Raw genomic sequence first — 14,098 nt, 5'->3', positions numbered from 1 at the left:
TACCGTCCTATATCTTTGTTAAATGTAGACTATAAAATAGTGGCTAAAGTTATGGCTAATAGGTTGGCTCAGTATTTACCAAAGATAATACATCGTGATCAAACAGGTTTTATAAAAAATAGGTATGCTTTGGATAATATTCTATGATTAATTACTTTGATAAATAGATCTAAATCTCAGAAGAATTATCCAATGGTGGTTTCATTGGATGCAGAAAAGGCATTTGATAGAGTAGAATGGAAGTTTTTATTTAAAGTACTTGAAAAGTTTTCGTTTGGTCTCTCATTTATTGGTATGATTAGGGCTCTGTATAATGGTCCGAAAGCTAGAGTTGTTACTGATGGTTTGCTTTCAGAATCCTTTAATTTAACAAGATCTACTAGACAAGGATGTCCATTATCACCCGCCTTATTTGCTTTAGTTATTGAACCTCTAGCACAATTAATACGTCAGAATGATAGTATCAAAGGTATGAGAGTCTTGAATGAAGATTATAAAATAAATTTATTTGCGGATGAAGTTTTGCTGTATTTGGTGGATCCTGATGTTTCTCTGCCAGCACTTCAAGATTCCTTAGAGATTTATGGTCAATTATCTGGTTATAAGGTTAATTGGACTAAAAGTGAAATTTTATCAATTAGTAAAGATGATTATTCAATGTTTAGAAATATTACGAATTTGAAGTGGACGAAACAAATTAAATATTTGGGAATTAATGTTAATACTGACTACCAAAATTTATATTCACTTAATTATCTTCCTTTAATGAAGAAGATTATGGCAGATTTAGTTAAATGGAAAGATTTACCTTTGGGTTTATTAGGAAGAATACTATAAAAATGAATATTTTTCCTCATAAACAATATTTATTTCAATCAATTCCTTGTTGTTTACAAAAAAAGATTTTTTAAAGGATTTATATAAAGTAATTAGGGATTTTTTGTGGAAAGGAAAATTTCCTAGGGTGGCGTTGAAAAAATTGATGTGGGATTTTCAATTTGGAGGGTTACAGCTACCTAACTTTCAATTTTATTATGAAGCAGCTCAATTTAGATTTCTTAGCGCATTAATGGCCACACAAGATATGCCTAGTTGGGCATAGATAGAATTGGCAGTTATTTTTATTTCGATGGAATAAAAATTTGTTACGAACTTTATGATGTACCAATATTGAAACATTTAATGAATTTATGGACAAGTAAATCACATAAAATGGGATTGAAAAATAAGTGGTCGGGAAGATTACCATTATATAATAATCAACTTATTCCTTTCACAGTATCTAATACTATTTTGAAATAATGGGAGGAGAAAGGAATACATAATTTATCTGACTGTTTTTTAGAAGGTCATTTTTGTTCTTTTGTAGAATTGCAAAAGAGATTTGATGTAAGTGGTTATTCTATATTTGTGTATTATCAGTTAAGATCTTTTGTAAAACAGGTATGCGGTCGTCAAATGAACTTATTGTCTGAAACCTGATTTTGAGAAATATGTGCTCTCATTTCCAAAAAAAGGGTTATATATCAGGTTTGTATCATATTTTGTTGGAAAGTGAAAGTAAAATAGATTGGGATAAAGATAAAATGAAATGGGAAAAAGATTTAAGTTTAACAATAACTGAAGAAGATTGGTCTGAAATCTGCCGTAATAGTGTTCGAAAATTGATTAATGCTAGATTTGTGATGATTAATTATAGTTTTATATATCAATTATATTTAACACCCGAAAAATTTAAAAAATTTGGTTTTAGTAAGTCAGATCTTTGTTTTCGTTGTGATCAGGTTTCTGGTACTTTTTTACATGCTGTTTGGTTGTGTGATCGGTTACAACAATTTTGGAAAGGTATTCAATCTATATTTAATAATCTATATAATCTTCATATTGTATTAGACCCTGATATATTTTTTATTAGGGAATATGCAACCGTTGATTGATTTAGAATTAGATAATTACCAGATCTCTTTTATTTACTTAGTGCTGGCAGTGGCCAAGAAATGTATAGCGATTACTTGGAAGAATAGAAATGTATTGTCTTTAGATAGGTGGTATTCAGAGATGAAGTTTTGTTTGGTTATGGAAAGAATATCTTTTTCTATACAAGATAAGATGTCTTTTTATGAGTTAAAGTCGACCCCATTTATTGATTAGATACAATTTAAATAAGTTTGAATTAATCATTTTTTTCTTATCATTTTTTTTCTTTAAAAAAACTTTTTTATTGTATATTTTTTCTATATGTTTTCTTTTTTTTTCTTTTTTTTCTTTTTTTTATTATTAGTTGGTTTTTTTTCGTTTAAGTTCTTTTTTTTCATATATATTCTTATATAATAAAAAATTTTTGGATTAATAATTAATACTTAATTTTTTTTGTTTTTTATATATATCAATCTTTTTTTTAAGATATATATTTTTTATTTTTTAAAATTATACTAATAGTATTAATTCTTCACTCTTTATCGTGGGGGTGGGGAGGGGGGGTTTAGGGGTTAAAAATAGTTTTTTTTTTAGTCTTAGTTTTTAGTTGTTAGGGGGAGATGCCGAGATTGGTATTGTATAAACTATGTTACTTTGTACTTGTATTACTTTATTTTGTATTTTTTCTGTATATGAATTACTTACTTTCTTCATATGTTAAAATTAATAAAGTTTCTAAAAAAAAAGGAAGTACCTTCCAAACTGAGAACCAATATAAAATAGCTGATAGTGGACACAGCCCAGGATATCACAGGCAAACCACAAACCCCACCCCCATCACCACTATCTAGAACATCTACAGGGAACTCTGCCGATGGAAAGCGATGGCAATCATCAAAGACCCACACCACCCAGCACATGCTCCGTTCTCGCGGCTGCCATCAGGAAAGAGGTGTAGGTGCCACAAGACTCAGGAACAGCTGCTACCCCTCCGCCATCAGACTCCTCAACGCCAAACTCAATCAGGGGCTCATTTAAGGACTCTTACTGTGCACTTTATTGATTTTCTTTCTCTGTATTGCAGTTTGTTTACATTTCTTTATTTGTTTACATGTGTACATTGAGAACCTTTTATTTGGCAAATGGTAATTCTGCCTCAACCGCATGAAAAAGAATCTCCGGTTTGTGTGTGATGTCTGGCAATACTCTGACAATAAATCTGAAAATAAAAATCTGATCTACGATCTGACATGTTTACCAAGAAATGCAGACCAGCAGATTGCCTCCTGACATGATTTTGAAGACATGATTTTTGCTTCGGTGTCAGAAGTTCACTGTTCAAGACTAACTCCTACAGCATGAGCACAAATATATCTTCTGAAACTCTCGCGCTCTGGTGCGGCAGTGATGCACTGTCAAAGGTGCCATCATTGAACCAAGGACTTGGCAGTTCTTGTAAGTGCAAGTGGACAATCCATGGCTTTAATCCACCCAAGAAAGGATCATCAATTGAAAGCTTATTTAAAGGATAAATTGGGAAACAGACTGAGATTACCAAGGAAGCAGCTCTGAATATGTGATTACAGACACAATGATAATTAAAAGATTTATAACGAACAAGTACATTAAGCTGCAAGATAAGGAAAATGATGAAATAATCTATAAACCTAAACAGAAGTGGGAAAAGGATTTAAACATAAAGATAAAAAATGAAGGATGGGAAAAGCTATGCTCCGGAACTATGAGAAATACAATAAACACAAGGTTACGCATGATACAGTATAATTGGTTACACAGGGTATATATCACTCCTCAAAAATAAAAAAAATGGGATTCAACATTATCGGTAAGATGTTTTCGCTGTAAGGAGGAAATGGGAACAACAATACATGCAATTTGGGCATGTACGAAAGTGAATACGCTTTGGGAAGAACTAAATCAGATATTAAATAAAATCACAAAAAATAACATACCAAAAAATCCAGAGATCTTTCTTTTAAGTAACATAAGAAGTAAAGATTTAGGCCTCAAATTGGATAAAGCGCAAAAAGATTCATTATGATAGCAAAAAAATGTATAATGTCAACTTGGAAAATGGAAGAGAGCATGAGTATACAGCAATGGTACATGGAAATGTATAAATGTATTCCATTGGAAAAAATAACATATAATTTAAAAAATAAAGTCACATTATTTGAACAAATTTGGGAACCATACATGGAACATAACAGAGAGGGCTTGCCTCGGACCTTCATCCCCTAAAATGATAAGAAGACAAAACGACTTGATTCAGTGTGTAACAAATAGATGACGGATTTTTCTTGTTTATTTTCCTTTGTGTGAAGATACTGTTTTATGGTTTTATTGCATTGTATATGTTGACTATGGGTTTTGGAGGGGGGTGGGAAGAGGGGAGGGAGGGAAAAGGAGAAAATGCCACTGTTTATATTTAATGAGAAATGTTTGTACATATTTTGGTTGATATGGTTCAGTGTGAAAAATAAAAAAATAATAAAAAGAAGCAATTCCTTACTAATCACAGAGCACCGATGGCATAGGGAATACTTAAAGTGGGATGTGAGTGGAAAGAAAAAGGTTGAGAACCACTGCTCTAACTAATACACCTGCATTAAGAATAAACAGTTTAAAAGATAAAAATTCTATTCTGTACTTACACCAAACAAAATTCACTTGCATGAATATATAAACCTTAAAGAATTTAACATTATTTTCAGTCACATTCTTTGAAAACATTTAACCGTTGCTGCATCTGCAGGTTCTTCCCCCTCCACGGAGCCGCCCAAAAGGCAAACAATAACATGATAGATAATTAACCACCCCCCCCCCCCCTCAGTTTACAGATAAAGCCTTACTAATAATAATAGTCTAGTAAAGATAAAAGACTCTTACTAAGCAGGGAGCAAGCGGCTTCATCCTGGGCAAATACATTTTATTCAAACAGTTGCTACGAGCAAAACACGACCAAGGTACTCCGTAGGCTGAATATTTGTTCCCATCTTCACAGAAGGTTTATGTGTTATTTCATTTAAATATACAGCCCACAAGCTTGTGTTGCCCAATTTACACCCAGTTGACCTACAAGCCTTGGTACGTTTTGAATGGTGGGAGGAAACCGGAGCACTGTAACAGGCCAATTCGGCCCCGAGAGTCTGTGTCACCCAATTTACACCCCATTAACCTCCAGCCTGGTAGGTTTTTGAAGGGTGGGAGGAAACCGGAGCCCCCGGGGAAAACCCACGCAGACACGGGGAGAACGTACAAACTCCTTACAGACAGGGTGAGATTCGAACCCTGGTCCCTATCGCTGGTGCTATAGCAGCGTTGCGCTAACCGCTACACCAACCGTGCCACCTTATTACTTTTACAATTTTAAACTTTACATTTTTATTTATTCTTAATTATTTTAATTTTTTTTATCTCTTGTTTTTTTTTTAACCAGTTGTTTGAGGTTGCCAGTCGCTTGAATTCTGGATACTGGGGATTTTACTGTAAATTCACACAATAACAGGCACTCTAGGTGAAGCAGCCGAAGGCCTTTGGAATTTGGAAGACCACACTTTAGTATGACAGACCACACCTTACACAGAGGATAACCACAACACAAAGCAACAATGAATTGCAAGGCATTGAGCAGATTGAAGCAAAGAATGTATGGCAAATGCAACCGTGAATTCCATTTGAAATTATATAAATTTATTGTTGTCTCATGTAACGAGCTTTTATTTTGCCAGCCATTCAAAGGCAAGCACAGAGTCACCACTTCCTGACACCATCCTGCAGAGAAGGAAGGAAACTATTAGGCCTCTACAACGCCATTACGGAGCCAACGATCGGGACCGGGGTTAAAATCACGGAGTTTGTACGTTCTCCCCGTGTCTGCGTGGGTTTTCCCCGGGGGGTCCAGTTTCCTCCCACCCTTCAAAAACCTACCAGGCTGAAGGTTAATGGGGTGTCAATTGGGCGACACAGAGTCTTGGGGCCGAATTGGCCTGTTACTGTGCTGTATGTCTAAATATTTTTAAAAAATAAAATTACAGGTATATGTAGTTTTCATTCCATTTCTCAGAAGTCCTGGTTAAATACTGTGTCACTTGCAATCTCACAATGTATCCCCGTCCATCCATTGTAACACTGGCACTGAAATCTATCGGCCATCTCTCTCACATCCTCTTCAGCTGCCTGTCCTGACAGGAAGAATGGCTGCCCGTTCTTTGATGGGTTTATCTTCACGGTAAAGGAGTTTGGGTTCAGGTGCAGATGGGCTTGACCACTTTTGGTTGATCGCACACATCTACCGCGGTTGTTACACAAAACCTGACTGCACATCATTGCTGCACTTGTGACGTTAATAATGTAGACACCCAACTGTCCATTGATGTATGATTTTAAAGCAAGGCAAGATTCCTAGAGAGGAAGCAAGAGAGATCATTGATGGGACTTACTCTTTAAAACACCATCTTCAACAGTTCAATTAAACTTAAAGTATTTAAACAGATCCAAAACAACGAGAAATCTGCTGGAGGCATTCTGTAGGACCAGCCGCACCAGTCAGTCGACGTTTCAAACCGGAACCCTTCACCAAGATGTCAAAGCAGAAGGGTTTTGGCCTGAAGGGTTGACAATCCTTGTTGTCCCATAGATGCTGCTTGACCCGCTGGTTACCGTCGCTCCCGGTTCCAGCAGTCTCCAGGACTTTCCTCATCACGGGACCACTGGTGAGAAGTCATTGTGGTGGCAAGTGTACAGTAAAAAATGGACCCTGATTATTTTATACGTTTCTGCCATGATGCACCAAAAAACCTTCAAAACTTTGGACAAATCTTTTAATAACTGCAGTGTTGTTTAGATTTTTTTTTTTGGTACCACAATGACATCACCAAGTCAATTGCTGGAGATCTTGAAAGGCTAGTCATTGAAACTCAACCGATCTGCTAAGAACGATGGAGCGACAGAATGAGGGAGAATATCTAAATCTCCAGCAATCTACCACCTCCACCAATGACAACCTTTTCTGGTTTCAATTATTGCAGTTAAAGACATTACCCAGGGCTTCAATATTGTGATGTATATTATTTAATCCGGCCACTGAAACCTTTGCCACCCATTTACATCCAACTAACCTGACAACCCTGTACTTTATTGGAGGGTAAGAAAAAACTACAGCACCTGGGGAAAACCCATATGGGTCATGGGGAGAAGGGAAAGGCTCCCATACGGGTCATGGGGAGAAGGGAAAGGCACCCATGTGAGTCACAGGGAGAAGGGAAAGGCACCCATACGGGTCATGGGGAGAAGGGAAAGGCACCCATGCAGGTCACGGGGAGAAGGGAAAGGCTCCATATGGGTCATGGGGAGAAGGGAAAGGCTCCCATTCAGGTCATGGGGAAAAGGGAAAGGCTCCCATACGGGTCACGGGGAGAAGGGAAAGGCTCCCATATGGGTCAGGGGAGAAGAGAAAGGCACCCATACGGGTCACAGGGAGAAGGGAAAGGCTCCCATACGGGTCACGGGGAGAAGGGAAAGGCTCCCATATGGGTCAGGGGAGAAGAGAAAGGCACCCATACGGGTCACAGGGAGAAGGGAAAGGCTCCCCGACGGGTCACGGGAAGAAGGGAAAGGTACCCATACTTGTCACGGGGAGAAGGGAAAGGCACCCATATGGGTCACGGGGAGAAGGGAAAGGCTCCCATAAAGGTCACGGGGAGAAGAGAAAGGCTCCCTACCGACAAGGATGTCTCGATCACTGGCTCTGCAATGGTGTTGTGCTAACTGTGCCTCCATTCAATTAATGTGCCCACAAAATCCATGCTTTTTAAATTCAAAGAGACTTCTCATACATTTCCTCCTTATTTCCACCATCTTTTCTTTTGGAGAATTTTTTTAAAAAACGCACTGATAAGAGTAGTGTTTATTCCAGATCAGGAGATGTAATGGGTGGAGTGGGTCAGTAGAGAATTGTGGTCAAAATTTGGGAGGACCATCAAACAAATTAAATGTGGGAATGTCGAAGTTACAGACTTTCACTACAACTCTGGACATTTGACACTAAGTGGCACATTTTACCTCTGAGTGGGTTAAAGCGTTGGTTCCCCAAAGGACGATCCCAGCAGCTCCCATCGCAACACTCTCTCCGATACTGTGGACCAAGTCAATCTAAAAAGAATTAAACAGGAAAGTCTGTGATATTACTATCCAGGGATCCATTGAACTGCTACCTCAGCCTGGATCTGCTCACAGCTTCCCACCCTACTTGTCCATGTTCAGCTGTGGTGCTCAGAATGGCTGAAAAGTGTTGGCTTCAAATTAATGAAATTTTACTGAGCAACCAATCACTTCCCACATTGTGTTCCTTGCTCTCATTGATTAATTATTGGGAAATAAAACATTGTTAGTATGTTTACAGTAAAAACACAGAACAGCTAGAGGAACTCAGCAGGTCTCGCAGCATCCAGAGGAGGTAGAGCGATGTGACCGACGATTTGGGCCCCGAATCCTTCATTAAGGTAGAAACATCAGTAATATAGCTTTACCTCCTCTGGGCTCTGTGAGACCTGCCGAGTTCCTCCAGCATTTCTGCGTTTATCAGTGTCTGCAGACGTTCATGTTTCATTATCATGTTTAAACCAGTTTTCTTTTAATCTTGGATTGGTTTTACACAAATAAAGACAACTTCTGGGAGGGTTTCTCCGTCCCAGCTCAGAGCCTGCTGAAATAAACTAATTGTTGATTGTTCAAAAATGTATTAGTTCATGGGATGGGGACACCTTTTTATTTGTCCCAAAATACCATTAAAGTGAGTGACTGGACCATGCAGAGATGAGGATTTCTTGTCCCAAATAACATCAGTGAATCAGATTTTATTTTCACAGGTACACAATCCTTCATCTAAAATCCGGAAAGCTCCAAAATTCGGAAAGTGGGGGAGAGAGACCGGCAGCACGAGTTGGGCTGGCAGGGAGACCGGCAGTGCGAGTCAAGCGGGCAAAGGGGGGGGGGGGGGGGGGATGGAGACCGGCAGCACAAGTCGGGCGGGTGAGGGGGAGGCAGGAGACGGCAGCACGACTGGAAGGGGGTGAGGGTGGATATGGCAGCACAATTTGGGTGGGCTTAAATCTGGCTTTCCAAAATCTGGAAAAATCCAAAATTCAGAACACACTGTCCACCAAGGGTTCTGGGTAAAGGATTGTGTACCTGTGTTAAAAATACTACCACAGTTTGGTAATTACATGGTTACTGCTCGTGACCCCAGCTTTTTATTCCATCATTCTTTAGGAAGATTAATTTAAATACCCTATGAATCAAGTTCAGCATTTCAGGCTTTGGAATTCAGTCCAGTGATTTAACCACAGTGCAATTTACACCCGATTAACCTACACCCTAGTACGTTTTGAACGGTGGGAGGAAACTGGATCCCCTGGGGAAAACCCACACCAATATGGGGAGAACGTACCAACTCCTTACAGACAGCGCGGGATTCGAATCACAGTCCCGATCACTGGTGAAGTAAAGGCGTTGTGGTAGCCACAACCCGTTTTATGACTTGCTAGAAACCCTCCATAAGGGTGATAAGAGGTGTGGCCTCATCCCTTGTTCGAATGGAAGTTAAAAAATATACTGATTACCTCCGTTAGGAAGTCCGTAGTGTTGACGTACACAATCCGAGCGTAAGGGAACACTGGTAGACTGTAATTCACTCCCCTTTGAGCGAGACGCAAGCTTTCTTTGATTCGGTAATGGACAAACGTCCGCGTACTCTCTGTGGATCGAAGCTGGGCATTGAGGTAGATGCTTGGGTACAAAACAATGCTCTCTTTCCAGAGCCACACCAGCTGGTCATTCCTCTTCACTTCAATGTCTGGACATTCTCCAGTGTAGTTTTTGGTCAATACATCATTGTAGCAACAAGGAAAGCCATAAAAGCCCCACAAGCCCCTGGGTCGAAGGCCTTTTGATACCTTCAAGGTCTGCTCCATGAAGTCCCTGGCTGCTTGTTCAAACTCAATTTGTGCTCGCTTCTCCACTTGTTTCGCAGACCAGTCAGGATGCTGCATTTGGACCAGCAGTTTTGATTGCTTCTGGTAGATATCTTTCTTATCCCAGTCTCTTATCCACAAGGGCCTCCAGGACTCCCAGTCAATGACGGACAACCCTTCAAAGTCTTTCTCTGATATGAATTTTTCCACATCTTCTTTGGCCTTTATAAGGTGGTCCTTTAAACTGGCATTCTGTGGGATGCCTCCATTTACAGGCACCCCACTTACCGTGTAATGGGGATAATAACCCAGTTTACTTTCATAAAAAATTGTGACTTTTTGTCCAATGAATGATTCATTTTGGTTTGCAATTATGTCAAATATTTCCAAGTTAAGGTCAATTCCAAAGGAGGATTTGCAGGCAGCAGTGGGGGCATTCCACACTGTTATAAAAGGCTTGTTGGATATAATTGGGGATCTTGTTTGTTTCTGATGTTGTCCCAGGATCTCAGTGCATGTGCAGAGCAGAAGGATTGGTGCCCCAGTGAGGAGCAATGCTGTTGAACTGGCCATCACTTCACTCTTTGTAATTCAGCTTGTTTGCATTTAAGTTAGTGCTGAAGAATTAGAAGGGAAAGATTTATAGAAAAGATAGCAAATGTATTTCAACTGTGACATTTTGAATCAGTGAATTCAAAAACATTATCCAAACACACAAGCATTAGGGTCAGTAAACTGTCAGTTAGTTCTTAATGGTAGAAAGTCCTTCCGGCCCACGAAACCTGTGGCATCCAGTAACACCCAATTAATCGACCAACCACTGATGTTTTTGGAAGGGTGGATGGGGGGGGGGGGGGGAAGACTGAAGCATCAGGCGACACCCACGCAGGTCACAGGGAGAGCGTGCAAATTCCTTACAGGCAGTGATGGATTCGAACCCAGGTCGCTGGCACAGTAATAGTGTTTGTGCCACCCGCTACATTAATTGTGCTGCCCTTTATTAACGTGGCCTCATCTAAGTGTCAACAAAGACAATTCACTTCAAAAAATACGCAAGTCTTCAACCAAACCTGTTGAAGGCCTGGCTAATAACAATTTCAATTTTTGTGGCTTCAAATTAACAGTGTTAAAAGGCACAATGCAACTTCTGGAATTGAACAGGAATGACGATGAATTGAAAGCCTGGGTTGGGTTTCCTTGCAGCAGAGGACATGGAGGAAACACATGACTTTGGTATACAACACTGTGAGGGACACAGACAGGGCAGACAGTGAGAAGCCTTTCTCCATGTTAACTCAGAGGGTTAAGATTTGGAGGGGATATGAAGATTTTTTTTCTCACCCAAAGGATGGTTGCATTCTGGAATATGCTGCCTGACAGGGAGACGAGGGAGGTACTCGCACAACGTTAAAGGGGCACCTAGTTCCATGAGAGAGGCAACCCAAGTAGACAGGGCAATGAAGTAGGTGTTTGGCACCTGAGCCTTCGTCAATCCTCACAGGAGCAAAGGTATCACATTGCAACGACACGGGACGTTGGAGAGACCGACTTTGGTTCTGCGCGCAAGTTCTGTTGGCCCGGCCGCAGGAACATGATGATTAAGCTGGAAAGCTCGCAGAATGTTGCTCGGACTGGTCGGTTTGAATGACAAGGACAGGCTGGGACTTTACTCGCTGGAGTACAAAGAGGCTGAGGGGGGACTTGAAGGAGGTTTCTAAAATGATCAGGGACTACGTGAAAGGTAAATAGTCATCACCTTTCTCCCTGGGAAGGGGAATCTGAAAATAGAAGGCATAGTTTTAAGGTGAGAGGGGTAAGATTTTATAGGGACGCCGAGGGGCACCTTCTTCACACAGAGGGTGCTGGGTATATGGAATGAGTGGTAGAGGCGGAGACTATTGTAACGTTTAAAAGACATTCGGACAGGTACATGGCGAAGAACAGTTTGGAGCAATGGCTTTCAAACTTTTTCTCTCCACTCACATCCCACCTTAAGTAATCCCTTACTAATCACAGAACACCCCGGCGACATAGGGATTGCTTAAGCCTTTGGTAGGATGTGAGTGGAAAGAAAAAGACTGAAAGCCACTGGTTTGCAGGGATATTGGCAGATAGGACTAGCCTGCTCAGCTCCAGGACTGTTGATTCTGTAGCCAAGTACAAAGACTTCAGTTTGGTGGCATTGAAAATGTGGGGACAAGAGCAGATGAATGGGATGGACGGAAATGGGTGTTTCATGCCCAGTCTGCATATGGTGGGCCTCATCCAGTCAGAAGAAAGCAGAATGTGAGCGAACTCACGGTTAATTTGGAATCTGGAGGCCGTTCGGCCCATCTTGCCGTTGCCAGACCCCGTTTGATTCCAGTAACATCCCTGCAGGTGTCATTTCTTTCGGAAAATGTACCCCTGAATCTGCTTCCCCGCCCTTGAAGCCAGTCACCCCCAGCGAGGAAAAGCAAACGACACCCAACTCCTCTCCCGTCCCGTTTTCCAGTCGATTCAGCCACCACCTCCCTTTCTCCGCAGAATTTCCCAAACGCGGTTCGCATGAACGTGAAGCTCCTTACTTTCCCGCAAACCCGTCTCCTTTCCGGGACGCGGCTTCCGACCGGCGTTTGCCAGCCTTTCTCCCAGCTCCCTGCTGCCTCGGGCAGCGGAGACAACTGTTCAGCCAGAGCGATACAGAGGCGGGCCGGTAAGTGAGTCGGTGCGTGGCAATGCGTTCCGAACCCAATGGAGGACGCAAGGCTTGGTTCTCCTCGAGGGCAAATGCAATCCATCCCATCCCATAGACTTGCCATGCATTATTGATCTGCCTTATAGCCCTGCCTTTATTGCCCTGTCCTCATTGCCCTGACCTTATAGCCCTGTCCTTATTGCTCTGCCCTTGTTGCCTTGCCCTTATTGCCCTCCCCTTATCACTCTGCCCTTATAGCCCTGCCCTTATTGACCTCCCCTTATCACTCTGCCCTTATTGTCCTGCCTTTATTGCCCTCCCTTTATTGCCCTGTCCTCATTGCCCTGACCTTATAGCCCTGTCCTTATTGCTCTGCCCTTGTTGCCTTGCCCTTATTGCCCTCCCCTTATCACTCTGCCCTTATAGCCCTGCCCTTATTGACCTCCCCTTATCACTCTGCCCTTATTGTCCTGCCTTTATTGCCCTCCCTTTATTGCCCTGTCCTCATTGTCAGAAATAAAACTTCTCACACATGAGTCTCTTTAAAACTGATGACACGACAAGCTTTATTTACAAGTCTGCAGAGTTGGACTTAACTGGCTTCTCACCAGTTGAGCCCCGATACATACAGTGCATTGATTTTTATACCCTTATTGTTTGCCCTTCCCCTTCTTATTAATACTGTTTTAATTGGTTAGTATTACAAAAACATTCTAAGTATAACTGCATTTTTAATGATCACGTTCGTTACGTACGCTGTGAACTCTACATACACTGAATTCTGTTTCTCACACTTCTTATCAATCCTTTGTCTCCTGCATGTCTCTCACTATGACCATGAAAAGATAGGTTTAAAAAAACATATTCAGCAGATCCTTCTGTCCTTGACTGCTAGTAAACTCTCTGTCCGTTCTGGCTTCCCTGTTTCTGATTAATCATCACATTTTAACTTAAGTCATTTTAACCTAAATTCTCTATATATAACACTCATTGCCCTGACCTTATAGCCCTGTCCTTATTGCTCTGCCCTTGTTGCCTTGCCCTTATTGCCCTCCCCTTATCACTCTGCCCTTATAGCCCTGCCCTTATTGCCTTGCCTTTATCACTCTGCCCTTATAGCCCTGCCCTTATTGACCTCCCCTTATCACTCTGCCCTTATTGTCCTGCCCTTATTGCTCTGCCCTTATTTCCCTGCCCTTATTGCTCTGCCCTTATGCCCTGGCCTCATTGACCTGCCCTCATTGCCCTGCCCTCATTGTCCTGCCCTTATTGCCCTGCCCTTGTTGCGCTTCCCTTATTGCCCTGCCCTTATTTCCCTGCCCTTATTGCCCTGCTCTCATTGCCCTGCCCTTATTGCTCTGCCCTTATGCCCTGGCCTCATTGACCTGCCCTCATTGCCCTGCCCTTATTGCCCTGCCCTTGTTGCACTTCCCTTATTGCCCTGCCCTCATTGCCCTGCCCTCATTGCCCTGCCCTTATGGCTCTGCTCTTATTGCCTTGCCCTGCCTTC

At 41.4% G+C, this 14,098-nt stretch overlaps 1 protein-coding gene across 2 annotated transcripts; it reads right to left on the bottom strand.

The window, feature by feature from the left end:
- Nucleotides 1–2,458: 2,458 nt before the first annotated feature.
- On the bottom strand, nucleotides 2,459–12,811 carry LOC138763020 (hyaluronidase-1-like). 2 transcript variants are annotated; one of them, XM_069936517.1, is made up of 5 exons: nucleotides 12,479–12,811; nucleotides 9,561–10,528; nucleotides 8,002–8,091; nucleotides 5,974–6,342; nucleotides 2,459–5,712 (listed from the first exon to the last, which is right to left on the bottom strand). In XM_069936517.1, the coding sequence occupies exons 2-4, from the start codon at nucleotides 10,482–10,484 to the stop codon at nucleotides 6,001–6,003; spliced, it is 1,356 nt and encodes a 451-aa protein (XP_069792618.1). In that variant the 5' UTR covers nucleotides 10,485–10,528; nucleotides 12,479–12,811; the 3' UTR covers nucleotides 2,459–5,712; nucleotides 5,974–6,000. The 2 variants fall into 2 exon arrangements, with proteins under 2 accessions (XP_069792618.1, XP_069792617.1); XM_069936516.1 differs by having other exon boundaries at nucleotides 2,459–6,342.
- Nucleotides 12,812–14,098: the final 1,287 nt, after the last annotated feature.

Source organism: Narcine bancroftii, chromosome 5 (genome assembly GCF_036971445.1).
Source record: "Narcine bancroftii isolate sNarBan1 chromosome 5, sNarBan1.hap1, whole genome shotgun sequence".
In the NCBI taxonomy this organism is placed as follows: domain Eukaryota; kingdom Metazoa; phylum Chordata; class Chondrichthyes; order Torpediniformes; family Narcinidae; genus Narcine; species Narcine bancroftii.
Note: the sequence above shows the minus strand (reverse complement) of the source record. Positions and strands in the feature narration are given on the sequence as shown.